The sequence below is a fragment of the Numida meleagris genome, chromosome 14 (genome assembly GCF_002078875.1).
Source record: "Numida meleagris isolate 19003 breed g44 Domestic line chromosome 14, NumMel1.0, whole genome shotgun sequence".
NCBI classification, from domain to species: domain Eukaryota; kingdom Metazoa; phylum Chordata; class Aves; order Galliformes; family Numididae; genus Numida; species Numida meleagris.
In genome coordinates, this window is record NC_034422.1 from 9,317,429 (window position 1) to 9,344,664 (window position 27,236).

Sequence of the window (27,236 nt, forward strand, 5' to 3'; positions counted from 1 at the left end):
CTTAACTATGTACTATGAGTGCAGCATGAAGTTTGTTTGTTTAAAACCAGTTACGGTAACAAAATAAAACAAGCAAGAATATTTAAGTTAGTTTATAAAATAGAAATACCACACCTGGACTAAGAGAATGTATACATCTCTTTCCATCCTCTCCTGCTCCGAAAGGGGTGAAAACCACAGACATTCCTACTCAGCAGCTAGAAGTTGGGTTTACATGAGTTTACGTATCCAGAGCAACCTGAATATCATGGAGGCGAGCAACCAGGTTCTGCACGTGATGTCTCTCTTGGCATTGTGCTTTGGTGAGAGCGCTGATCCTCACCTCCAACTGAAAGTAAAGAAAATGGCATAAGCTGTTAGTTTGTACAAGACAGTATTTAGTCTTTTTGACTGACGAAGACTGAATGAACTCTACCAGCCTTTATATTAGTGGTCAGTGTAGTGTAGCTACACTGATGTGAGAATCCACAGAAAGTTTTAAAACAAATTAATAAAGCCTTGTATGGAGCTTGGAGCAAACCACAGAAAAGTCTATTGGAGCTGCAGCTACATTTGTGAACAAAGAAGATTCATTGACACAGCAGTCTGTTGAGCCCAGCAGCCCGCTTCTCTTACAAGTTTCCCTTTTTTTGATTTTAGTAACAGCTTACTAATGATTCCCCACAACTACCACCAGCCTTAAGGCTGAGTGCATAGCATAGAGATGATCAGTCAGCTTTCTGTTTGTTTGCTATTTACTCACCTGGTCCAATTCTTCCTGAACCTTTTGTACACCGTCTTGGTCCTGTGGTTGTGCGCTCCTTTCTAGCCACTTATGTAGAATCCGTGCCTGCTGCTGACAGGACCTGATAAAATGGATTAGAAGGATTCTTAGCCAAAGCAGGAGCTCAACAGTCTAATCCAACTTAGACATCCAACTGATACCCTTGTGGGGTTTTTTTTGTTTGTTTGTTTTTTGTCCCAAACCAGTGAGGGATGACAGTATAAAAAGGGGACAAGGGATGCTGGAAAGCAGAAAAATGTCTGGAAGCTCTTGCCTCCACCTTTAGTCCTATTTCCAGACTTCTGCATTTCGTGACAGACCCCTCCAAGCCCCATTCTTTTTCAAGCACTTCTATAAATTTATTATTGTTCTACGGGAGAAGTTATCTGTCGTCAAACTAGCTTCAGTTTTAGGGCTTTTTTTTTTTTTTTTTTGGCGACAGCCTGAAAAGCTAAGAATTGACCCCTTGTGATGAAACAACTGAAAGGCTCATTTGAGCTACTGTTCATTCGCATTGCCTTCGGATTATGGCCAGTGACACTTTTGTCAAGGTTTCTCCAGTGGTGCCAACAGTAACTAAACCAGGTGCAAACTGCAGAAGAAGTTGTGCATGTACCCTTTTCTCCCATCTGGAGTGAACTCCTAAAAGGACAGAAATCTTCGTTTAATTCACAGTTCTGTGAAACAGAATGGTTGCTTTTAGAAGTAGACACGTTCATACAAATAAACCAATATTGAGCTGACAGTGTGAAGAAAGCTGGCTGTAGGGGCTTTACAACCTACTTGAGTTCTTGCTTCCTGCTGAAGTAGTACTGCATTTGCTGTTGGATGCTCTGGAGCTCCGCTTCCAGCTTTCTCTGTAACACCATTTCTTCTCTGGAACTGCGCTCTCTTTCTTCCAATTGAGCTGAACAGAAGATAAAAGGCACAAGCAAAGGAAGTACATTTACTCTGTTTCTTCTTATCAGGGAAAGTCAGGTTAATAGACAGGAAATATGGAACCCTTGAGTCCCTGTCACATTTTGCAACCATGTAGCATCTGTTCACTCAAAAGATCACACCTGAGAGCAGGAGCCCTGACAGCATTACAGCTCTCACTTTAATAACAAAGATGAGAAATGCTCTAGCAAATGGTTCAGTACTACAAATGGTGCTTATAATTTTGTGCTTTATATCTACTCTAGAAGTAAGTCTGGTCTCATAAAAAATGCAGTGTAAAGAGGTGCACAGACACCATTTAAGTTTTCCAGCAATTACAGCAGTACTGGGTGAATTTTACCCTCTCCAGCCTAGCTTCATATTCCTGCTGTGTATACGTGCATACCCCACCGCTAGCACGCAGTATTGCCAAAATCCTGACCCCTACCAGTTCCTGTTCTTCCATCTCCAGGACAGGGCTTTCATCCCCTGATCCAGCAGAATCCACATAACTGTATTACCAGTCCAAAATAAATGGCTGATTCTTCACCTGCTGACATAGGCATACAAGAATGCCTCGTCTCCCATGTTTGAGAGTCGAACTGCAATCTTACATAGACTAGAAGAGAACTAGTAACTGCTACAGCTTCGAGCTGAGGACCTACCTGCATTTTGGTGACTCTGTTTTCTCAGCAAGTCTTCAGGTGACAGCAAATGTGGCTGTAAGTTTGGTTGCAACTTCTCCAAGTCTTTTCTCTGTTGACGGGCTTGGGAATGGGCTCCTCTCTGACCATGCACAGGCTGACCTCCTTTCTGCAAGGTCAGAATGACATTCTTTTGTTCCTCAGAGGATTTTCTTGAGCTTCCTACAAGCAGGAATGCACTTGTCCCAAGCTATTAAGCCCTCCTCACCCTGAAACACTGCCTATAGTTGCTGAGCCTCTCTCACAAGCACTACTCATTCTGTGATATTTCAAAAAATAAGCTCTTTCCTTTACAGCAGGGAAATACTTCATCAAAATTAACACCTATTCTGAGCGCAAGTGAGGAGTTTAAAATGCAAGCACATATTTGCAGGTGAAATGAATTTCAGTATTTGAGACTTGGCTATAGCCAATGCTCCTAACCTAAGTTACTTACATTCCTGTCATCTGGTTGGCAAATGAACTGCTTTGAAATCACTGAAGGAGCTGCCCTCAAGTCAATTGCTAGGAGGAGCATTCTACAGGGAAGGACACAAGACCAGTACAAATACTGGAATTATAGTACAAAATACATGGGCTGGCCAGCAAGGAAAATGTTGCTTTAGACTGGTGGTTCTCAAATATTCTGAGACAGTTTACTTGGTCAGTTACTAAGATGACAGCTAGTACAAGATAAAAACAGCTCAGCAACTGGATGGGCAATCCTGAGGAGTCGTAGGAAGAAAGAGCAGTAAGCAGCACATGTGCTGATAGTAGCCCAGTAAGCACACTAGTTTTTCCCTTCAGCAATACACTCACCATTTCTGCTCCAGCTTTCACCTGGGGCATGAAAAATGAAGGAGACCATAACTCCGGCTTCTGAACAGCACGGCGCACATCACTTGTCCTTGATGGTACAGATGGGAGAGCAGCATGTGTCAGAGAAGAGTAGCAGTGAGTGGTACTGCCCAGTTGAGAGAGCCATTTACAGGTGTTTTCTTCCATTTCCATTGCTAACATTAAGTTCCCAGTCCGAGAAGAACGCTTGTTCACATCTGTTGGCTGAACAGGCATCTCTGATCTGTAAAGGAAGAAGGAAAGCACCTGTACATTTCAACCTACTGGTATATTCCCTCGCATACTGAAATAAGCTGCTGCCTTGCAGGGCACTAGCTGGCTTCCTAAACCACCAGCAGTACCATACATGGCACAGAACTGCTAGAAACTTACCTCCATCCAGACCCGCACTGACCCTGCTGTAAAAAATAATTTTAAAATCCTTTCATATGGAAGAAAACAATCATATTTTGAAAACGTTCCAGTTGGGTGTTTTGTTATGCAGGTGCAACCCCCAGCTTAACAAGAAAAATAATAAAACAAAAACAAAATAAAAACAAACAAACAGAAAACCACAAAAAAGCAGCAAAGCAGTTAAGGTTTCTATGACACCTACCCACCCTGCTCCAGATCCTTCACATGAACCCTGGCTGAAACAACTTCAGAGCTGAGAATTCAGCCTGAGTTTTGGAAATTGGTGGTCTGTCTCATCTTTCCTTTCAGATGTTGCACTAATGAAACAAAGGCATTGGTTGCTATTTAACTGACTTGAATGTTCCATTATGCTTGTCCACCTTACAAGGAATCTGAAGTTTTAAGGCAATCATGGCACTTTGATATAGTATAGAACAATGCACAGTCCCACAATTACTGAATGGTTTGTATTACAAAGGTATGGGAATTTGAGGGGAGAAGCACAGCATAACGCCCTTTTCCTTTACTGTTAAAAAGAGATTTTCTACCTGGAAAAAGGAGTTCCCAGCAGTTCCTTGCTTTCTAGAGATTCTACAAGGAAGTCAGGTCTTCGTGGTGGTAATCTCGCTCGCCGAACAACCTCTCTGAAAAGAACAGAAACCACTGATGCCATATAGAATCGTTATTATTTCAAATTGGCATAAGCTGGCGTTGCAGCTAAAGAAATAGTATTATTCTGTCCTTCATCCCCTGCCTACAACATTGCCCTTGCATGCAATAGTTTTTAAAGATCAGATTTCAACTTGTATCGACGTCACAGTCTGGTTTACTGTGTGAATGATTGTGCCAACACAAGGATTGAAAGGGGCAGAACGGAAGCAGGCAGAACTACTGCAGGCAGCATATGCTGGCTTAAAGAAATGTGAAACTACCACCTTACAGCCACTGTGAGGCACCTGTCCTGGGCTAAGGAGCTTCATGGAAGATTCTTCCTTGTATTTTCCCCATAATCAACAAGAATTTTTTAAATAATAGTTTCGCCAGGGGAAAGAATAGGTCAGGAACAAAGTTCAATTTCCACACTACCAGAATCTTGATGTTCATCATTTTGTCAGACTTTGTTCCACGACTTTGGTGAAAAAAAGAGCTTCTGTGACATATGTAAGTCACTTGGCAAGATAAGCTCTCACGATGGCATAAAATTTCCATCACTACAAACCTATCAAGCGTTTCATTATGTAACAGATCCTATGACAAACGATCAATACTCCACAAATTCATAGTTGTATGTTGATAAAGTCCTAATGGAAAGCACATGGCTGAGTTTATTCCACTCAACACCAATACAGAAGTCAAAAATTTGTTTATTATTTAAAGGCTGATGTATATGCTGTACAGCAGCTCTTGCATAACTCAGCAACACCAGCCATATGGCAAAGTGTCAGCAAAAGGGCAATTGCATGGAAATAACCACCACCACTATAAAAACTTGGAAAGATACAGCTATAGATTTGTTTTTATCTATCTATAGTCTCAGCTGAACAAAAGGACAGGGCATTTTACTTTGAACCATAGGCAAAATTGTATGTGAGATCCAAACAAGGGATGAGATGTAGTGCTCCAAGATACAGATACGCACATATACATATATAGACACACACAGAGTGTATGCTATAGGCCATGTATATGTAGAACTATATATATACACCAGACGAATGCAGGAGAGACTAGGATTTTATACTCACAGCTCACTGAGAACTGAGTTACTACCAGCAACTAGGAATGGTAGATCACCGCATTTTGAAGGCCACAGCTTTTCCTCTGCTGAACATCCTCTTGTTTCAAGGCTACCATCAGGTATTTCAAATGTCACTTGCTTCTTCAGAGGTGGCAGGAAAGAACGAGGCTTATTTAATTTCTTGTAGAGAGCCTTCTGTTTCCAGAGCATTGCACAGCGATAGACTGACTGGTGAAGATTGTAGGCTGCCTGCCAACACAAAGAATGGAGTATTTGATGGCTGAGAGTAGACAGTAACACCACACCACCCATGGAGAACATTGCCACTAAAAGGAACTGCAATTCTGATGACCTGAGAGCCATACCATCTCTCCGTGCTAAATTTGTGGGTCCAGCACATTTACATTTTGAAAAAGAGAATTAACTGGGTACTTCTGTAATGAGGCAGGCTGCACATGAGCAAACAGAACAACCGATGTCTTGAAAATCTGGAAAAGAGCTAAGGAAGCTGCCCAAGAACAGGAAGAAAATAATTCCGGCATTCCTAGCTTCCTCTCCACACACAGGGCTGGGCAGACACTCCAAGGCAGAAGTGACACCATAGCCCACATTTGCAAGTGTAAGTGGTGCTAAATCTAGGGCAGGGTTAGAGGCAGCTAAAACCTAGAGTTTAAAGACCTTAGCCACAGGCAAAGGTTTTAACCAGCTACATTGCCTAAGTTAGGATTTGGCCAGTTTTGAAACAGCTTCATTAAGAAAGATTTCCAAATAGCAACACAAGCCTGAAGTGCTCTGGACTCAGCTGGGCAAAAGTACAAGGTGTTTTGCTCTGAGTCACAGGCAAAAGCGTATGTCAGATCCAAATGAGAGCTGAGATATAGAGTTCCAAGATATATACACAATGCACACACACACACACACACACACACACACACACACACACAGAGTCAGACTGACTATAGATCAGAGCAGATAGGTGCCCTGGGCATATCTGAGCAATCACTTTTCTCTTTTACCTTCATTTGGTTCTGGGCTTGGAGTTCTCCCCGCAATTGTTTCATGCCAGCAGTGTACCTCAAAATCCTGGTTACACCTTCTCTCAGGAGGGCAGCACGATAAACCTCTTTGGCTTTTTCAATGCGTTCTTTGTTCCACAGTTGCCCTTGGGCAAATCTCAGCCAAGCGCTGAATACCTACAACATGAAGAGCAGACAGCTGGAAGTGTTACAAAGACAAGTTCTGGGTGAGAGACTCCCTCTGCAGACAAGAACACTCCCTGTTCCACTGGACAGTAACAGGTAATGCTACAACAGGACACTACCACAAGGAAACAGGGACTTAAGTCAGCTAAGACAGGACGGGGAAAACAGAATTTTTTTGAACTGGACAAGAGGGTCTGGGGACAGTTTTCCAGCATCCCAAATAGATATATAGCACCCCAAAGAGGAAAAGGAAAAAAGAGGTACACAACATGCACTCTGCAAACTGCAGTCAGACCTATGTATGACGTGCACAGTCTCAAACACACTTGTCTGCCCCCAAGCCTCACACAGCCTTACCTTCCTCTGCAGTGAAAGGGACCAGTGCCACAATGCTTGCACTGTCTTCTGCTTTTCCCATTGCTGCTGCAACAGCTGTGAGAAAAAAACATATATATTGTACAATCAGGTTGGGAGTTTACATGTACCATACCAGAAATGCTAGCCAAATGGAGCATTAACCAAAGAGGAAGTGCTGGTAGAGCCATTGCTGAATAACCTACTCTCTTCACCCAGTATGTGTAAGGAGTCTCCCAAGCTAATGGAACCAAGAATCCAGAGAATGTTTAAATAATTTTGTTTCATCCTCACATGAATGAAATACAAAGAAGCAGCAATAAGCATCAGCAAGGAGCTATATACTTAACCAAAGGACAATTCCTTACCCGTGCCTTCCAGCACGAAAAGAAAGTAGAGCGAAGTCTATGAGTCATTAGCTGTCCTCCTTTTCTCTGCAGTAGCTGTAAGGCAGAAAAAACAGTGAGTCACTTGCAGACAAATCCCATTTATCTGAGCCAAATGCTACTAGAGCAGAACAAGCAGCAAAGGGCCTTCACCTACCCTTTGTTGGGGCCAGGCACCCCCAAATCCCAAGCACTCTATGGTGTAACTCCATCTGCAAATTTTCACAACCCCAACTAAGATTTTATTGACAATAAATTATACCACATATGGCAAGCCTGGCTTGTCATCTCCTGTTATATCTGTTAGTTCTAATCAAGACTTCTTCAAGCAAAGCACAAGCATGTTGTTTCCTCAGTGCACAATGCTCTTAAACTCTTCCTCAGCCAAGACTACCACTTCTCCAGGAAACATTTTCTTCTCCTCTACACAAGCAACTTCCCACTCTAGGCAACTTGCTAGGGATGTTGCTGAAGCTTCTCACCATCTTCTCAATGCACCACTGATGGTATTTCTTCCATTTTTCCAGGTAATTCTGCAGTAGATGCTGCTGATGGTGCTGCACTGCTCTGTGCTGCTGAACTTTCAGCATCAGAGACTCCCTAGTGAATTCCTTCCAGCGAAGAAACAGGGTCTGTAAACGCACTATCAGGAGAAGACACATTAACTACCATACCGAAAGAAACTCAGAGAGTATCGATTGATCAGCCACTCCTCTAGATTGTTCTGGAAATACTTCACACTGACAGTGCTCAGCACTAGGAAGAATGATGCTGAAGCATTTTAGATACCAGACAGTGAGCCCTGTCTTGCAAGTCTTCCCTGATGTCATTGACATTCTTTATAATCTTTAGGAAATCATTTGACCCCTTTCTGCTTCAGAGTCATTGGCCACATTGATTACAAGAAATCATGACATTGCTTGCAGAGTTTGAGGGCCTTTTCATATTAATTACTAGGGGCAATAATTGATAAAACAATTTGCACAGCCTTCAGAACAGAGATGTCTGAGCTTCTCAGTATTAGTAATGGAAAACCCTATGAAGGATGGAAGTGTTATCATCCATTACACAGAGAGAACCGAGAGAGAGGCAAAAGTCACATAAGAAGCCTTCAATCAAACGCTGGAGCCCCAGCTCATTCCCCATTCCACAGGGCCAACCTGGTAGGCTTAAAATGCAGTCATCCATACAGATGACACAAAAGACTGCCCTACTAAGCCATGCCCTTCTAGGGATTATACACAGATAGCTAAGTTTTTGGAGAGGTTAATAGCCCCATCAGCTCACCCATATCCAAATGTTTTCTGGCCTCCATCACAGCTGTCACCTTCTGCTGACGGTGATACACCTGTAGTGAGGCAGCACACCTCCACTGCAGCAGCACCTCAAAGATAAGATGCAAACAGGGGACAGGATACAGACTGACACTGTAATACTCTTAGAAGTGGAAACGATGTACTCCACATTCCTGGCACCACAACCATTCCTGTTTTAATTTTTCACATCAGGCTTAGCAAGATGGCACAAATTTCCTACAAATGAAATTTCAGAGGGTCCCCCTGGCATTTTTCAAGGCATTCTTCTTTTCTGTCTTCCCCACAGGTAACACTACTATGCAGTATCAGACTACTTCCTTCTAAGGAAATGCAGAGGAGGAAAGTAACATGAACCACCATGAGCTCACTCACAGAAAACAGTTTCAGAGATGCCTGCTGAAGTAACCTGGAACTGGGAATTTGGCTCTCACAACTTTTTAGGCCTTTCTTGATAGTGGCTCTTAGATGAAGTTTTGGTTCCTTCGAATTGCATTACCTGACCCCACCTGACCTAGCATTTGTACAGACCTTAGTATCTGCTATACAGACCCTACCTTTATCAGGATTGCTCTCTGGTAGTGCTCATCTGCTTGAGTAGTCACCTTTCTTTCATGTATAAGAGCAAGGGCATTTTCTCTCCACATATACAGAAACTGCCTGTAAGCAAAATGAAAACAAGGAAAAAGAAAATATTAAGAACGATTCTCACTTCACCTGGTACCTTCAGTGCTACAGCAGTCAGAATCCACGCGCTGCAGGGAATGACACAGCTTGCTGTCTGGTGCCTGTCATGGAACTGAACGCAGATAAGCTCTTGCAAGTGCAACAGGCACAGTCAGTGAGCTGGTAATAATACAATGTTAAAACAAAATAGAGGGCAACCAGTAAGTGGTTGAATTCTTTTAGACAGTTGACCAGCACAGATACAGCAATGCAGTACACAGTCAATTCTCATCACCAAATGCTCAAAAATTTACAAGGGCAGCAAGCAAAAGAAACAGAGTAACTGATCACAATGCAGTTACTCCCCTCTCATGATGCACTGCACAAGTAAACACAGCCTTACCACAGCAGTAATCTATTGTGCTGTTCCTCCTTTTCAGCTACTTGGTACAGAATGCAGTGAACGTTATTTTGATAACTCTGCAAGAAAAGCAGTGACAGGTGAGATTTCCTAAGTTGCCAGGACCTCTAAGAAGAGAAAATGTCTGGAAAATCTTAATAACAACTTTAGAGTTGAGGAAGAAAAAAGAAAGTTCAAGCCACTGGAAACAAATGCTGTTTTTCTGAGATTAACACTGATCATGTGCTAGCTAACACTAGCTGCTATATAACATTCACACAGCCACAAGGTGACACTGCTTCTTTTGCTCCAAAGAACAACTCAAATGCCCCTATCTACAATCATCTCTATTTCACTTTGCACACTTGATGTGTAAATAACTGTAGTGAAACAGCATTGCAGCTCATCATTTCTCACTGAAACACTTAAGTACACACAGACAAGTTTCCATAAAGAAAAAGGCATTCTCTCCTACCTTCCAGGCTGCCAACGTCTTGCCCAGTAGTGAGTGCTGATAATGCTTGTCTGCTTGCACCAGCTTCCTCCATTTCTCGCACTGATGTCCCACATACTATATGGAAAAGAAAAAGGCAAAAATAAAATAGATAAATGACGGAGAGAAAACTAGCAATAGCAGAGAACAGAAGGAAAAGGACCACTCCTAATCTCCGGAGAAACACTGATCCTTTATCTTGCTGTAAAGGGTTAACAAACCAGTGCTGCACTCTGCTATTCCTCTCAAAAGGGCTAAATGAGGCCTTTTTTCCACCCTTTTCAGGAATCCTCCTGAAGAGTAGCACAATTCACTCAAGTTATCTGCTCTGAACCAACAGACTAGCATCAACATTAAATTTCTCTGACTCCTAACATATGCTTCAAGACACACTCGGTACATCATGTCATGGCAAGAGATGGCATAAAAGTTAAATGCCATCTAATACTACCTACTGTGATTTGTGCAAAACCAGACTGTACGCCACAGCCTTGCTGCAAATTTCCAGCTTAAATAAAGCTTTCAGAAGGACATATTTGGAATTCACTAGGAACAATTTCATCACACTAACTATGGTAACATTCCCAGATAACTCTCCAAAGCTATGGTCCCATTCTAACTATCCCTAGACAAGTGAACAAGAGGAAGACTAACTCCCTTTACTCCCTCCATTATCCCTGTTCCACCCACACTGAATTGATTTTATCCACCCAGGAAGAAAGAAGAACTGAGGAATGATTAGTAATCTGAAGAAAATAAAAGGGATTTAAGCTTTTCCCCATCTGTTAACTGTCTCACCTTTCTCCACTTGTTCCAAGATTGCTGCAGACACTTTGTATAGTGAAATCTTAAGGCTTGCATCTCTTTGAGCTTCCTATAGGAAAAATAATTTAATTATTTCTCCCACAGTGCAATCCATGTTACTGCACATCTTTAGCCTGGGTCCATACTTGCTATTGTCAGTTTACTCAGTGAAAGATAAACCAGTAGAATCTAAAGCATAAATAAGGAGTCAGAGTCACTGAATTAAATGCTGCTTTGTCAAAAGTGGGCCACCACAGGGCCAATCCAAATAATTCTCCCTTAAAAAAAAATTCTTACTCCATTTTTCTCTCCTGAGTATTTTGCTTCCACAGAGAGAAAGCATTCAGCAGAAGCATGTTCCTGTAGTGATCTCTTGCACGAGCCAAGTCCTCTTGCTCTTCCAGATGTGCAGCTGTTCTTTTACGCCAAAAGCACCAGGAAGAAGCCAAAAGTTGCCTTTCAAAATGAAGTACAGCCTAGAATGGAGAGAAGGTGGTAATGAATACATGGCACATATCAGCTGCAAGCAACAGAAAACATTTATTCAAAGTTAACAGTCAGAACTGTCCCATGCTTATTTTCATCTTTTCACATTGAACAGCAATGGACACAAGACCTGCCTGCTCTGAGTTCCTGTGAATGTGTTTTACCTGTTCTTACATCTGTGGAGGGAGAAACTGTCACCAGAAAACAGGAGGCCAACAAGAAAATGCAGAAGCTAACAAGTAGTATATGAAAGACTCCCAACTATTGACAAGTTCTGTTGAATTTGCTTGAAGAGAGAAACTCAGAACATCAAGAGTCAGATGCATCTCCACAAGGCCACCAGCACGTGCCAACACTGACTGTGTGTTGTGTAACTTACACAGCACTAAATAAGGCAGTGGCTACTATGCATTTAAGACTGCAGGATTATATATACATCTTCAGAAACGAAATACGTCCTGAGGGACCTCCTGGACACCTACCTAGAAGCTGCTGGTGTGTTAGTAGAACCCTGTACTGCTTAAATACACGAGGTTGGCTCTCATTATTATTGTTTCAGCCAGGTAATTATAAAACAGAGCGAGAACAAATATATACACTGTGAGGGAATAAGTGAACGAACCATGTGAATAGTTGTCTGATAACAGCAATAGCCTGGTTCTATTTATAAATAAGCAGCTTAACCTAAAATGGTGATTAGTAAATACCGGTTGCATTGTTTCTGTAACTTGGCTCCACCATCAGGGATAAAGGAATTTACACCTAAGTCCAACTCACTTTAACTAAAGTTCACTGAGGGTCACTAAGAAAGCATCCCTCTATATCCTGAGCAAGGCCTGGCAGAAAAAGTTACTTTTACCCTGTTCTCTCCCATTCTGTATTCTTGCTGCTTGCACGCCTTCACCAACCACACATCAAATATGTGCCTCATCAACACCCTCCTGCAAGTAAAGAGGAAGACTATCAGCACAGAAGATAAATTCCTTCATACAACTTATTCCATGAACTTCAAAAGACAAGTCTATCTACAGCTTCAATAGCTACTTGATTTTCCACCTCAAGCCTTCTTCAGAAATTTGGTAGCTGCGTGGCCCCACAATTTTCTGAGTTAAGACAAGAAAACAAACAAAAGGTACCAGACAATTAGTCTGCCCTCTGAAACCTTAAGAAGAGTACATAAGACAAGACCAATGAGCTTAACGAAGTTATTATAATTGCCTGCTTTCATTCAGATAATTCAAAAGATTGTTCCAACTTCTGATTCATTTATTTATTTACAAACACAGAAAATCACATAATAACTTTTTACTTCTCATCCATTATACATATAATCCAACTTCTCCTCCCTTGGAAATACTTTGAAGATCCTACTCTACTTTTTTTTATTTAACAACAAACAAACAAAAAGGAACATTGTAACAGAACTTGAAAAATGTTATGACAACAAAGAGCAGCATGGTCTGATCCTGATACTGAATGAATTCTACCAAAACGTTCTTTTTTAAATGAGGCAGGGTTAGTGGCTATCATCGAATTTTCTTTCTCTCTAGATGAAGATAATCCTTCCTTGCTAGTCTGCCTCCCCCCCAGTGATGGGAAAGAACTAAACAGTGTCACCAATACATATTTATAATTGAGCACTATACACTTTCACACAGAACAAGCACATGGTAGAAGTGTCCTAGTCAGAAGCCTGAGCTAGTCCAGCAGAAACAGCACACACCCAGGACTACATCTGTTATTTTTAAGACTTACTCATGTGGGTGTACTAATCAGATTGTCAGCAAGTCTCAGCCCTTCTCTAGTCTAAAGTTTAAAACGCATTTTGGACTCTCACCAGGCAATTTATGGTAGGTAGCTATTACGGCTCATTTTAAATTTATAGCTTGGTAAACAACAGGAGTGAAGTGAGCCTTCCTGGAGGATACTGCAAGCTGCCAATAGTTTTCAGTTTCAGCTCTAGCCCTGGAATCTGTGCACTGTACAAGACAGCACGCTGTACTGAGTAGCACAGAGCTGTCTTGTAGAGGTCTCTTTCTTCCCTGCTAAGCCTCACTCAGAAATCAAGAAGGTTCTAAGGCAACAACATTTGGAGTACTTGCATGCCTTGCAATTTTTGAGCTGACTGAAGGCAGCATTAAGAACCAACAGACAGAAGAAGCATGAAAATCCATCCAAATTCATAACACATACTCCCCACCAAGCTCCACAGATCAAATTTAAAAGTATTCTAGCTGCTTTTTTAATGTTGACTTATTCCTAGGACCAAATAAACTTAGCCTCTACAAAAAGCCTTATTTTCTCTATTGCAGTACTTCCAACCTCAGAGCTAGTCATCAACTTCCCACCCCCTGCAAAGTAAAGTGGCAAAAAAATGCTGAGCTCTGTCTGTGCTCACGCTCGGGCCTACTGCTCTGACTGGCAGAACTTCCAGTTTTCATATCCAACACTGACAGGCTTCCAGCTAGGCTTAATCCATCTCCCCATCACATTTTACAGATAAGCAGGAGATACAAACTGTCTATTTTTCACAGAAAAGGTATGAGCAATTTGCACCAAGAGGATCGCGCTCCTAAAGGTATTAACAGACATTAAACCAGAACCAAGGGTCACCAATCTGACATTTGTATAAATTTACATGAATGTTTCCCTGCATACCTGTAATGGGCGTGAGCCATAGATGTTAAGGCCTGCTGTTGTTGTTCCTCCTTCTCTTCCAAACGGGACGTCCAACGGTTCCAGAACTTCTGCAGCACCTGAAACAAACCAATAAAGATATGAAAAACACAGCTATTAAAGGAAGGAGAAGAATACAAATGAAGATTAAGTGTCTTACTAAACTTGCATGCAGCAGGCAACCATTGTTGCAGCATGCTGCACTGCTTCATAAATTTTTTTTTATTACCCGCTATAATTTGTTCTGGCCAAATAAAAAGTCATGATAAACATCAGAAGACACAAAACTAAAATAACATACCTAAAGTGGACAACAGACTTAGGCAAGAGATTTTCTGTGGCTATTGGTATTTAGGAACAAAGCCAGTGAGTTAATAAAAAAAATATTTTGTAGCTGAAAGTAGCAGCCAATAGGACAGCTCAAGAAAAACACTGACCAAGAAAAAGAAGTCAAACTCACGGTAACTCGGTGCTGGTGGAACGACAGATTTTTTCTCATTTGATGAAGATGACTGTTCTTGATATTCTGCTGAAGACCCTTAAACCCAAACTTCTGTAGAAGCAAGAAATGCACATATCTTTCACAAAATCCAAGTCAGCAAGCACTCATCAGTTTAGAACTGGCTGCTCCCATCAGACAGATACTTGATGTTACTCCTTGCAATACCTAAGATTTATGATCTTGCCATCAACAAAGCCATCCATCAATTTCCTCCTACAAATCATCCCTTCTCCAGTTAAACTGAAATTCCCTTTCACCTTCTCAGGTTTTACAGTGAGACACCTAACTCTTTCTGCAACTATCAACACCATTACTCAAGTCCTTTCCTCATCTACATCCTCCTTCAGTTCAAGATTTGTAACTTGCTTCTTATAAAAATAGAAAAGATCCACTTCCCTTTTAGGTCTCCTCTGCACAAGAGAAAAAGCATTAATACACTCAAGTAGCCGCAGTTCTTTCAGTCTACAATTCCTCAATACTTTGGGTCATGAATGAACACAGTAAATAGCACTATGAGTGAATCTTGCCTTACAGTGCTCTTATAGTCATTAACATTTTCAGTCTAGGATCCGAACAGATTTACTGCCATTCTTTTGATGATCCACACTTCAAGAATTCAGTTCTAAAAAAGCTGAAGGCTTGTGTCCACCTTTCAGGCAGTCCTCGTGGATTTTTCCTTATTTTTGGGAGGGGAGGGGTGAATAAAAACACTTACTCAACTTGCTGTGTACGCTATGTCATGTGAAAAGCACATATGCATTACTACAGAGGGAAGTACAAATAATTCTCCTCGTAGCAAAACAGTGTAAGCAGACAAACAGCGAGTGTAGCGATTCATAATAGAAATAAGAAGAAAGAAATCACAGAAGATCTGGAGGAAAATTCTATTTCACGCTGAAAAGGCCAGGGAACAGAATAGCCTGGAATAATCAAGATTAATATGCTACTTGAGTGTAGCTCAGTTTCCCCATTTTGGATACAACTGCCATTCTACATCTGGAATTCAGAAACTCACTGTGGTAGAAAATGGCAAACTCCCCACTTAGCACCCATGTACCACTGTTAGTATTCAAGGCACACTGCTCATCAGAAGTGTTTGAATTCCCTCCACAGCCTCTTCCCCATGACATAACCTAACCATGCTCTTACCAACAGATGATGTCTGCGGTGCTTTTCAGCCAGCTCACATTGCAGAGTCTCTTCCACACACAGAACAACATCTGTTGCTGAGTTAAGGCACCTTTTACACAGAAACAGTCACCCTGATAAATACACAACCTTCTCTCACAGACAGGAATGGGATCTCTATCTAAATTTGCTTCAACATTTGAATTTCCTGCACTGTTATTTGTAGGGTGATATCTTGATTACAGTCAAGTTTTTAGATTTGGAAGGTTTACCGCAATACATTTCTAATTGCTATTACATAGCAGCCAATAGGACAACTCAAGATAAACTCTGACACAAGAACATCACAATAATCAAGCTCATTGTATATAGCTAGATATTGACAGCTTCACAGATTCTTTTCTCATTTGCAGGCATTTTTTCTCCTGCAGGCTTTTGGCTAACATACCGTGATCATGTTAGTTTCATTACTTGTTAGTATGGCCTTACACACATCCTTGTAATGATACATTTGTCACCCATGCTACTACAAGATATTCTTACTTACTAACCAGATCCCTCCCCTGCAGTGATGCTTTTAACCTGTCCCTGCTGATGACTACACAGAAAATGGATACAATGCTTCCAGTGTGCAAAGGCTCTCCATAAGGTAAGCCTTGCTGACAGTTTTTCAAGATTCTTTTGGTGAGCATACACTCTTCTCCTGCACTCACATGACAGACGCCAATCCGAGAAACACTGCCGGACTACCCTGCCTCGGTGACGCTCTTGAGCTAGCTCTAGAAAACAAACACACAAATTGTTTATGAATTATCTCATTCTGGACTCATTTACTTCAGGTCCAGAAGCAAAAGTAGCTCTAACACTGTAAAATGGTGGTAAAAACTCACAGTTAACACTCAGCTGTGGACTATATTCTCCCTTTTGATCAGAAACGTGGTTTGAAAGCGGTAACTTACTGTACTGATTTAAGAAGGAAAACAAATTGATTTAACAAGTGCCACTGTGTCACTTTTCAATACACACAAGTTCACATTTCAGTACAGTTGTTATTAGTTTCCAGATAGCAAAGTTGGACTCTTTTCCACTATTACCCATCAACAGGCATTCACCCAAATGTCTGAACTTATTCTGGTGCCTTGAAGGGAGAAACAAAAGAACTAGTGTAATTGTCTTTACTCTCCTGTAGGATCTATGATTTGTCCAATTACCAAGAAAATCCACACACAGACTGGTTGATAACAGCCCTGAATCGATCCTTGTCACGTATCTCAATCAGAATACAAACTGAAACATGCAAGTTTTCCTCAAGGTAACAGTAAAGCATTTTCTTTTAAATCATGTGGAGAGCAGCTGATCCTCCTGACAGTTCAGTACAGAACCTGAGCTAGCCAGGCCTGTGACAATGCACCCCAAGTCGCACCTCGCCATCTGTTGAGGCAGCAGCTGCAGGAAGCACTGCAGCATCTCCTAGCATAAACATATGGGTGCCCTAAGCAAAGGGGCCGAGCCCTACCCTGCCCTCACTCCCCATTCTCACTCACCATTCTGGCGGTTCTTTTCCCTGCGGACATTCACGTATTCCAGCCATGCTTCCATGCACCTCTTCAATTCCCAATGCACATGGTGAGTTACTGCCCTAGTCTCCTTCTGCTTGTCATTCTGGCTGTTTAAATATAGATCTCGCCACTGCAACCAAGCCTGACAGGACAATTGAGAGAGGACAGACATGGGAAAAAGACAAGATTAGGGAAGGAGAACAAAGAAGAAGTGAGGCAGAACACACAGTCTATATAGAATTCCCCATAAAAGTGGAAGCCACAAGCAATGAGGTTTCCTTCAAGAAAAACAAAACAAAACCTACAATTATTTAAATCAATTGAGGGTGGATAATAAAATGCAAAGCATGGTGACCAGCCTTTATCCAGCCAATAACCTGACATTCCTCCTGTATTTACAGCCTTCCCCCTCACTCTAGTTAGTTGAAATACCCAAAGCAATAGCAACGTAGAAAAGGTAGAGACACAAAGAATGTCCATTTAGCACTATACATACTTTTCTTGTTTTGTTTTTTATATTTACATATTTTTTCCCTTAGAAGTCCCAAACAATATTTTCTGGACAATAGACTTTCAGACAGATTATTTATGTGAAAGAGAATCACATCTTGAGATATGAGTTCCCAAACCATAAGCTTATCTCTTCAGTGTAACATTGTCCTCAAACAGGTAGCGTTGCCATCTTAGAGTGAAGGCAGAGTTAAACACCATCATCTGAGTTTTGTTTTTTTTTAATGAAATGGACAAAAAAGCACCAGTTCCATGGAAAGGAAGAAAACCACATTGCACTCACTTTAGCTGAGATGAAGGAGCTGGCAATCTCTCAAGAACATGAAATGCTAGATTGAACTGCCTTACCCCAAATAGGGTTACGCACACTGACAGAAATTCACTGGGAGTGAAAGAATGTTGTCTTACAAAGAGGCAAGTTGCTGTCAAACAGGTGACTGGTGCCTGTCTCCTAACAGAACAGTAAACTGGACCTCTGAGGAGTTCAGCACTCCCACGAGCTGGATGCAATCACCATTAGTGTCCTGCTCAAAACGCCACAGCTGCACGCTCACACACGGGTTATTTTCTTTTACTTCTTGGCTAGTTATCAGGTGGAGAGAATTCTGACACTTTCACTATTATCACAGTAATAATTCTTCTGGCCAGCCTGCTTCCTAGCAAATATAAGGCATGGTTCCAGTTTGCTTTGCCTACATTACTTGTAAATATTTTTTTCTTGTAAAATAATCAAATAAAAGGTACCATAATTTGCAAAGAAAATGACAGAGGCTTTTAAAATTATTCTTATTAATTTGCAGCATATTATTCACACCTGTCTGTAATTTAAACATTAGAAATGGCAGTGTCTGGACTTCCCAAAACTTACTCGAAATTGCAGGCTCTGGGCCCAATGCTGCAGAGCCAAAATATTCATTTTACGTCCAGTACAGATCTGACAGCATCGCCTTCTCCACACTGCCCATGACATGCTGAAAAACAATATTACAGAAATTCAAAAGCAGGTTCCACAGTTTTGTGTAAGAAATCATTTTCTTCTCACTGGAAAATGTATGAATGAAGACCTCTCAAGGCCACAGTCTATGGGCACACGAAAGGAGTTCAAGGAAAATAAAACTCGGAACAAAGTCACTGTAGGAAAAGACAACAGAACACAGGCAGTAATCGTGGTCTTACGGTCACTGCCTCTCTGCCTGTTTCCACTGCATTCTTACCACAGAAGGGTCCTTTCCCTGAATGCCACTGCCACAGACTGCATCCTTTGTTTTGTCCTTTGGACATCAACATAAATCAGCCAGTGCTGCCAGGTGCTGAGCAGTTTTTGCTTCCTTGCTGTGCAAAGCAGAAAATTACAGCACTTGAAGTTCATACAAGAATCTGGCATTTTTAACTACTCTGCACCACCATCTGTCACCGACCTCCAGGCCCCCCAAGCCTGCAGTGACACCTCGAGGGAAACTCTAAAATGACACCAGAGTTACAGCCACAACCACGCACCCGTGGCTCATTGTGCCATGTGGACAAGGGTCTCTGAAATGCTGAGAGTACCATGCCACTTGCTCAGAACACTGTGAATTATTGGACAATGGCACTGCTTCGTCTCACTGGATGTATAATTGTATAAAAATACTCAACATAGCCTTACGGAATAAGAATTGCAGAATTTTCATTGGTTACTTAAAAAAAAAATCATCAGGAGCTTTTCAAGTAACACAAACAGAGAACTCAACCAGAAATGAGCCAAGTTTGTTTAGCAGGCCTATAAAGCAGCTGAATCAGAAGTGTCACAAATTCCAGATCTCAGTAAAAAAGGAACTTCAGACAGTCCATCAGTTTATTTCTCAAGATGACAAGTCTTGATCATCTTCTGTATCATAGATACATAGTCTGTATCATATTCTGGGGCAACATTCATATTAGAAGAGACACAGTAACATCTCGCAAATTGGCACAGAACAAAAAATCAAGGTAACGTCTTTAAAAGGAAGTCACCTTCCCTTTCAGAGGAACAATATTCCCTGAAACTGAAGGAAGTGGCAACCAATATAGACAACTTCATCAGTAGGACACATCCAAAGCAGAACAAAGAAACTACATAAGACAAAGAGAACTTCAAAAGCTTGGGCCTCTTTTCAGCTGCACAGCAGAAGCTGGAAGGAATCACGAATACAGAAAAAAACCAACACAGTTAAGGTTACAGCACAGGGAATCAATGTCTTATTTCTATAGCCAAAGCTGACAGAGAATTCCAATAACACACTCCATTCAAAAATATCTGTTTGAATAGGTAATGCGATAAAAAGTTAAAAGCAAACAAACATAAAAATGCAATTCAGACCAGATGGAGAGGCCCTTAAGCTTATTCACCAACATCCTTACACAGTGCATCCAAAGGAACCCCTCTGCCAGCTTTAGACAGGCAACCATCTGTACCTAAAAGCATTACACTTTCATAGGGTGAAGGAGGTAAATGCACAAACGCATTCAAGGGACAGACTCTGTGCAAACGTTTCCTTCGGAAGCCCCCATCTCAGTACATCCCCAAAGAAAAGAAGTTACTGTCTCTTTTACACTTACCACGAGACTCTGCAACATAGTATTTGTTCCTCTTTCCTTGTTGCTGGCACACATAAGCTCTCCAAGCCCTGAATATCGAACCGTGGAGTAAGTGCCTGAAAATGAAAGAAGTTATTTGGTAAAATAGCTACCAATGCCTAGAAGTAGGACTTTTTCAAGTTCAGCTGCATTCAAAAGATGCTGGATAAGAGATTTTGAGTTCATCCTAAGAAAATAAATAACGAAAGAGAGGAAGAAAAATATATTAAAAATAAGCAACGAAGGCACTGCAATTGACCTAGAAGCAATACTGGCATTACTTATCCACTAGTAATAGCAACTTATTCAGAACCTAAGAAAAGTTGCTCATATTTTTGTATACATACAGTGCCAGAAAAGAATTTCACAAACCTGTAATGGCTCTCTGCTCTGAGGCTGAGCTGTCTTTCTCTGCAAACACTCCACCATTCCCTCCACACACTGAAAGTGTTTTGAAGAATCTTCTGCTCATAAAGGCATCTGGACAGTTGAAAGATTTACAAGGGAAATTTCAAATTTGTTTCCAAGGTTGAACACGAATAAGATCAATGTAGATTTTCCAATCTCATCCAATTAGCCTAACAGCATCTATTGCATTTAAAAAATGCTACCCTACTGTGAGACCTTATTGCGAGATACCTAAATGACAAGAAGCTGTCAGTTCATTGACTCTATAAATCCTTCACTTCTAGTCAAGAAAGGAAAGGCAGACACTAACTGATTTGCCAAATATCTGAGCGCCAGTTGACTTTAAACACACAAACAACTCCCGTCCTTTATGCTCAATTCTGTGTTCTAACCATCACACAACTGGTCCCGCTGATAAATAATGATGCATATATCTTCCCTGCCCAATTCTGTTCTTAGTTATTTTAAAATAAATATTTTAGATATTGAAATCAATATAAAAGCTACTTGATTTTATAATGCTTAGATATTTCCATTGCATTCTTAGAAGCAGCATGCTGATCTTAAGTCATCCTAAATTTAAAATCTTCCTATCTTCCCAGAGACTGTTTATATAGGCTTAAGAACTACTTCAGCTAGTTGAACACCTTCATTTTTGACACTGATAATGTACATCACTTCTCCTTCCACATGGATGCTAAGGCACAAAACAGATTTACGAGCTGCATTTGGCCTTCAAATCCTTTCCTCCCCATAGAACAGCCTCTATTTTTATACCCAGATTTAATTATCACACCTGACCAGGTAAAAAGTGATGTTACATTTTAAGTGAACTGCAAACAAATAAAATTCAGAGAGAGGAGGATCCATAAAGTGGAATTAGGATTTTGATCACTTATCTCAGAGTAAGATTAACTCCAACTAAAAAGAAGGCTCATCATCTGTTATTCAAGCAATTCCTTTTATTAAATATTCTCTAAAACATTCTTCCATGCAGTCAAGATCACCTGACCAATGGTCTATGAAGACGAAAGTCTTCAAGTGAAGTATGAATACTTCCCAAAAAATTCTCAACTGTTTTTATTTTGGATGAAGAGAAGGACAATGGAAGGACCCATGCAAGCACAGGCTAGCAAATAAAAAGCACACAACAAGCCCAGATGAGCTCTGGGAAATGGGCCACACCAACAGGATTAGGTTCAGAATACCTCTATGCTCCTCACTAAACACGCACAAATCCTCCCACAATTCATAGCCACCTACCCCAAGCCAAGTTGCTAAGTCATTCCAAGCACTCAAGCAGGGAAAAAAAAGAAAGAAAGAAGTGAGCTATACAATATTTGTTTGACTAGGTACACTAACAGAACATTGTAAATAAAAGCTACAGAGAACTAGGAAGTCCCAAACCTAAAAAGGCAGTTAATCATTGTTTACATTCCTTGCTGAACTTCAGAAAGTGTATTTCCACTTATCTTCCTTAAGAAAGAAAGAAAGAAATCACTGTCCTGAGTTTACACGCAGCCAAAGCAAGCAATGCAAATTCAGTATATGGGATAGCAAGGGCACTAAGGTTCACAGAACAGCTTTGGTTTAGCAGCTAAAGCAGACGCATCTAACGCTGCACAATGACAGCAGTAACAGGCAGCCGGGTCTTGCTCCGCCTGCAACAGAGGCAGGGCTTCCACTGGGAACTGAACCTGTTCCCAAGGGCGTGGTAAAACAGGAATGAACATGCAAATTAAAATTAAACAAGAAAAGAGTATCCAAGTGTTGATTTTTAGCAGCTGATAGAACACCAACAACAGAAACGAATCATTTGCCAAATGATTTCAAAGTCAGACGCACAGTGTATATAGACATGCCAAAACCAATACTTCAAGCAGTACAATGAACTGAAGATCTATTTGTGTACTTATTATTCATAAATTTGAAAAATCATTAAATTTAAAGCAGGTATTACAATCATACCCCATCATTTGCATGCATGCACAGTTGAATTTCATCGAGACAACTACAGTTCCTCTGAATTTTGTTAGTAAAGTTCAACCACAACTATTAAAAAACAAATTTAAAAAAGCAGGAGTAAGAAGAGCATCCAAAGAAAATGTTCAAATGACCTCAACAGACATCCAAGTGTTCTCTTGTCAGCCAGTAGAGTCTTAGCCCAATGTTACAGTACTAAACCACATTTAAAAAACAACAACAAACACCGCCCCAAACAAACACTCCCAAAAAGACAAAAATCCATAGCACCTCAATTTCTGGAACTTCACCTACCTGGCTTTGGAAGGGAGAACTTGTCCAAATGTCTTTTTTGCCCAGAGATAGAAGAACTTCCTTTCTAGGTAACTGGAATACAAGGAAAGTTTAGAGTTTTTGTACTCTTCCTCTGTTAACTCCCAGGCAGCAGTAAAAACAGGAACGAACTCTAGTTTAGTAATAGTTTCAGCAATAATTTTACAGAGTCTGATTTTACAGAGATCAGGGCACATATAAAATACAGACACCCTGACTTTAGCACCTTTAAGCAGCGCTACTCATCCAGCATGCAGAGAGCTCAGCGCATCACTGCAAAGCTTCAGTTATGAGACACTTACCTAAGGAACCCAGAGAGCTGAGATTTTTTCAAGCAGCCCAGTTCCCTCCAGGGATACTAACTAGCAGGCTGCTGATTAACTGGGTGCCTTTTTGTGATTTAGAAGAGGTAACATGACTGCTTCTCTGCAGTGAACAAGCTGTATCAAACTTTCCAGAATAGTTAGGCCAATCTCATGTTTACCTCTGAAACAGGGAGCCCTTCCTTCTTCCCACCTCCCCCACAGTTCTGCTTCTGCAGGCACCAGTTCAGCACGGCAATCTGTGATTGTGATACTATCACCCTTGTTTTCAAATGGTTTTAAGAAATAAGTGGTTCAGAGATGGCCCCAATAAGCAACAGAGCCAACACACAGCAATTACAGCACACTGCCATGCAGAGGGCCTCCCTCTTTCAGCAAGCCTGAGCAGCTATGTCTGCTCCACTAGTTCAACAAAATACCAGGCTTTTGATCTATAAATAATTACTACCCCACTTTAGTCAAAATTACTTCAACAAACAAAAGAAGTAAAGAAAAACAAGACAAGAGCAAGATTAAATTATTATAACTTGGCAGTCCTCTAGCAACACACACTGTTAAACAGCCGTTGTTAAAGTTTACATTAGAAAATCAGAAATGTAGGAAATCTGAGCAAATACATGTCCTCAGGTTACCACAAGACATCTTCAGAATAAGACCTCTGCCTGAGCCGCATTTGTACTACTAAAACCAAATTTCTTTAGGTGTGACCCCCCTGCTCTACTCAGTAAAAGATATATCAAGTACTTATCACCTGATTTGGAATTCTTTTAACCTTCTTCCCCTCCGCGGGGCATGCCCAGCTCGATCCAGATTGTCATCACATCTGTCCTGAAACTGTCTGACAGATTGGTGAGCAACAGACTGTCCAGTTGTGTGTATTTCAGGCCTAGGCAGCTGTTGGATTACACGGACCTTTACAGGTTTTAATCTTAAAAAAAAAGTACAATTCGCAAAGCTGCATTAACTGAATTATTTCAGCAAATTAATTTATTACAAAGGTATACAATTGCATGTAGAAATTGACAGCAGCATGGTACTAAAATGCATTTATTGTCTCTTTGTCAGGAATTTTGTTATCTTTCTCTCTCAAATTGTAAATTTCCCTAAGAAGAACAGTAATACACTTCAGCACGCTCAAGCACTCAGTGCACTCAAGGTACAGACAATTCCTTTCTCCTCTAAAGACAAAAATGAGAATGTACAAAAACACACTTACACTTCCCCTCCCATGTGTTAACACAACAAAAATATAGGCCCTTACTGAAAAGATTTGAATATGTATTTTTGCCTTCTTATTGCTGAATATACAAAGATTTTCTATCTACTGAAAAATCTTTTTGAGGACTAGGGAACAAAAGTGAGAATCTCTCACTCATCTCTCCATGGTCATTTTAACATGAAATGGGCCTACACGTACGGTACTCTCACAAGGAGCTCTCACCTAACATTCAATATCTAATGAACACTCATATGAAAATAGACATCTACTGTCTCGCTGAATTTATAAGATGTCGTAATAAAATAAAAAAGCCAAGGTCTTTAACAAGTCAGCATGCTATTATTGCTTACCTCCTTTTGAATTTCTCCATTTTGCTACAGTCCCAAGTCTGCAGTAAATAAATATACTTGCTGCACCGAGCTGTTGTATGTTAGCTTCGGATAAAGAAATTTGTTCTGGTTATTTGTGAACAATCCATCAGATGGATTTATGCTAAATGACAGACACCAAGACTCATAGAATCCTTTGAGTCGGGAGGGATCTTTGAAGTTCATCCAGTCCTACTCCCCTGCAATGCACAGGGACACCCACAGCTGATCAGGCTGTCTGAGCCACGTCCCCCTGACCTTGGGTGTTTCCAGGGATGGGGCACCACCACCTCTCTGGGCAACCTATGCCAGTGCCTCACTACCCTTACTGTAAAAAAACCTTTTTACTTATAACCAGTCTAAATCTTTCAGTGTGAATCCATTTCCCCTTGTCCCATCACACTGGATCCTGCTAAAGTGTCTGTCCCCTTCTTTCTTATAGACTTCCTTCTTTAGATACTGAAGGACTGCTCTCAGGTCTGCCTGGAGCCTTCTCCTCTCCGGGCTGCAGAGCCCCAGCTCTCAGCCTGTCCTCACAGGGAGGTGTTCCATCCCAAGTACTTTGTATCTGCAGAATGACAGGAGTTCCACTCACCTCACCTGAATATACAAAGAGCATAATACATTTCTAGACGTTGAACATGGAAAGCATCCACATGCACACTCGCAGCCCTGCTGATCTGAATGATGCTATGCTAACAGATCTTAGGCAATAAACAGCCATAACTGTGTGACGCCTAAGACAGAAGCTGTGCCTAGGTAAAGCTGTGCTGGAAAGATGGTGTAAAGTGGAGCAGATGACCATAGGGCCAATCAAGGAATAGAAAATCAGTACCTAACCAAACAGACTCTGTTTTTTCTTAAACCTCTAGCATCCATAAACACAAGAAAATGAATAAAGCAGTCAATTCCACCCAGCTCCAGCAAAAACTTCTGCATACAGAGCATTGCACCTGCCAAAGGCTTCAGAGAAACTAAGGCTCTGTACAACCCCCCGAGCTCACAGCCAGCAACCAGCTGGTAAATTTCAACATGTAAGGTTTAAGGTGTGACAGAAGAACATCTCACTGCAGACACTCTGAGTTCGTAGGACCATAGAATGGGTTGGAAGGGCCCCTGCAGCCCCCCAGCCCACGCTGTGTAGTGGGTAGGCTGCTCCCCACCAGACCGGCCGCCCAGGGCCCAACAGCCTCAGGCACTTCAAGGATGGAGCACCCACAGCCGCTCTTCGCGTGCACGAAATTCCTTATGGCAGAGAAGAACTAGGATCTAAACGCTTTTTGTGCTTCTGGACAAACTGCCGAGAACTGCAGGGAGCCGACCCGTATCTCCAGAGCTACCAGCCCTCACCCACGACCGAGGCCGCCGCACCGCCTCCAGCTGAGGGGAGCCTCACAGAGCCCCGTGGCCCCTCCCCTCGGCCTCTGCCCTCACCGGAGCGCCGCGGCCTCCGCGCGTCCCCTCACACCGCGAGACCGATCCCTGACAGAACCAAACTCCCCCCCCAGCAGCTCCGCAGAGTGCCGCCTCAAAGCCGCGCCCCGCCCACCACCACCGAGAGACGCTAGAGCGCCACCCGCACAGCGCAGCGCCCCCCGGCGGCACGGAGGAGCGGAGGCCGAGCGCGAGCTCCCGGCGGGCACGAAGCGCCGCCAGGGGAGGGAGAGCCAGAGTGAAACGCGCCGGAGTGCTGCTGTGCTGCACCGCGGATACAGCGAGACAACGTTTTGTCATTTATTTTAGGGAATTTCTGCTGCAAGTATCCGTTCACTCGCGTTACACCAACATCTCCGTTAGGCTCTGACAGGACGGCGTGTCCGCCGCTGGCAGGGTCGCCTGCGGTGACGCGGGCTGAGCTGCCCCCGGCTGCGATCGGCGCTGCCGTCGGGCCCGGCCCGGAGCGCTACCGGAGCCGCATTCCCCCCCTGGAGCCCCGCTCCCGCTCCCGCCCCGCTCCTCTCCTCTGTCCCTCCGCTGCCGCCGCCCCGCCCGCACACGGCGCGCACCGCGTCCCTCGGGGCTGCCCGCCCAGATGCCTGCGGGTCCCCGGGGTACCCCGAGCCCTCGCTCACCCACCGCATCGCCCAGCGCGGAGAGATAACGGCGGGAGGAGACGGAGAGGCGGCGGAGCGCGGCGGCGGGCGGCACACGGCGCGGCCCCGCTCCCTGCCCGCCTTTTCCAGTCAGGCGCCGCGC

General features: G+C 42.3%; 1 protein-coding gene across 4 annotated transcripts; it reads right to left on the reverse strand.

Annotated features, from left to right (window-relative positions):
* SFI1 (SFI1 centrin binding protein) lies at window positions 77-27,231 on the reverse strand. Of its 4 annotated transcripts, none has more exons than XM_021413191.1 (31): window positions 27,117-27,231; window positions 25,023-25,106; window positions 24,205-24,381; window positions 23,113-23,184; window positions 20,800-20,907; window positions 20,410-20,504; window positions 19,047-19,164; window positions 18,701-18,803; window positions 17,308-17,464; window positions 16,381-16,542; window positions 15,785-15,855; window positions 14,594-14,686; window positions 14,116-14,213; window positions 12,317-12,398; window positions 11,269-11,447; window positions 10,966-11,041; window positions 10,150-10,245; window positions 9,678-9,754; window positions 9,166-9,268; window positions 8,583-8,679; window positions 7,778-7,938; window positions 7,278-7,352; window positions 6,913-6,987; window positions 6,370-6,546; window positions 5,361-5,602; window positions 4,164-4,259; window positions 3,184-3,445; window positions 2,347-2,494; window positions 1,547-1,670; window positions 743-845; window positions 77-328 (listed from the first exon to the last, which is right to left on the reverse strand). In XM_021413191.1, exons 2-31 carry the CDS (start codon window positions 25,040-25,042, stop codon window positions 221-223), a joined length of 3,555 nt encoding a protein of 1,184 aa, XP_021268866.1. In that variant the 5' UTR covers window positions 25,043-25,106; window positions 27,117-27,231; the 3' UTR covers window positions 77-220. The 4 variants fall into 4 exon arrangements, with proteins under 4 accessions (XP_021268866.1, XP_021268865.1, XP_021268864.1 ...); XM_021413190.1 differs by lacking the exon at window positions 27,117-27,231 and adding an exon at window positions 26,391-27,055; XM_021413189.1 differs by lacking the exon at window positions 27,117-27,231 and adding an exon at window positions 26,475-26,585.

What these genes read in the sequence shown, in the direction of transcription:
- SFI1 (XM_021413191.1), bottom strand. Translation starts at nt 25,042, where the DNA reads ATGGAGAAATTCAAAAGGAG. An exon ending in AGACGTTGGCAGCCTGGAAG is followed by an intron (nt 9,755 to 10,149) that starts GTAGGAGAGAAT and finishes CTTTTCTTGCAG; the next exon opens with AGTTATCAAAATAACGTTCA. An exon ending in CTGGGAACTCCTTTTTCCAG is followed by an intron (nt 3,446 to 4,163) that starts GTAGAAAATCTC and finishes CTTCCTTTACAG; the next exon opens with ATCAGAGATGCCTGTTCAGC.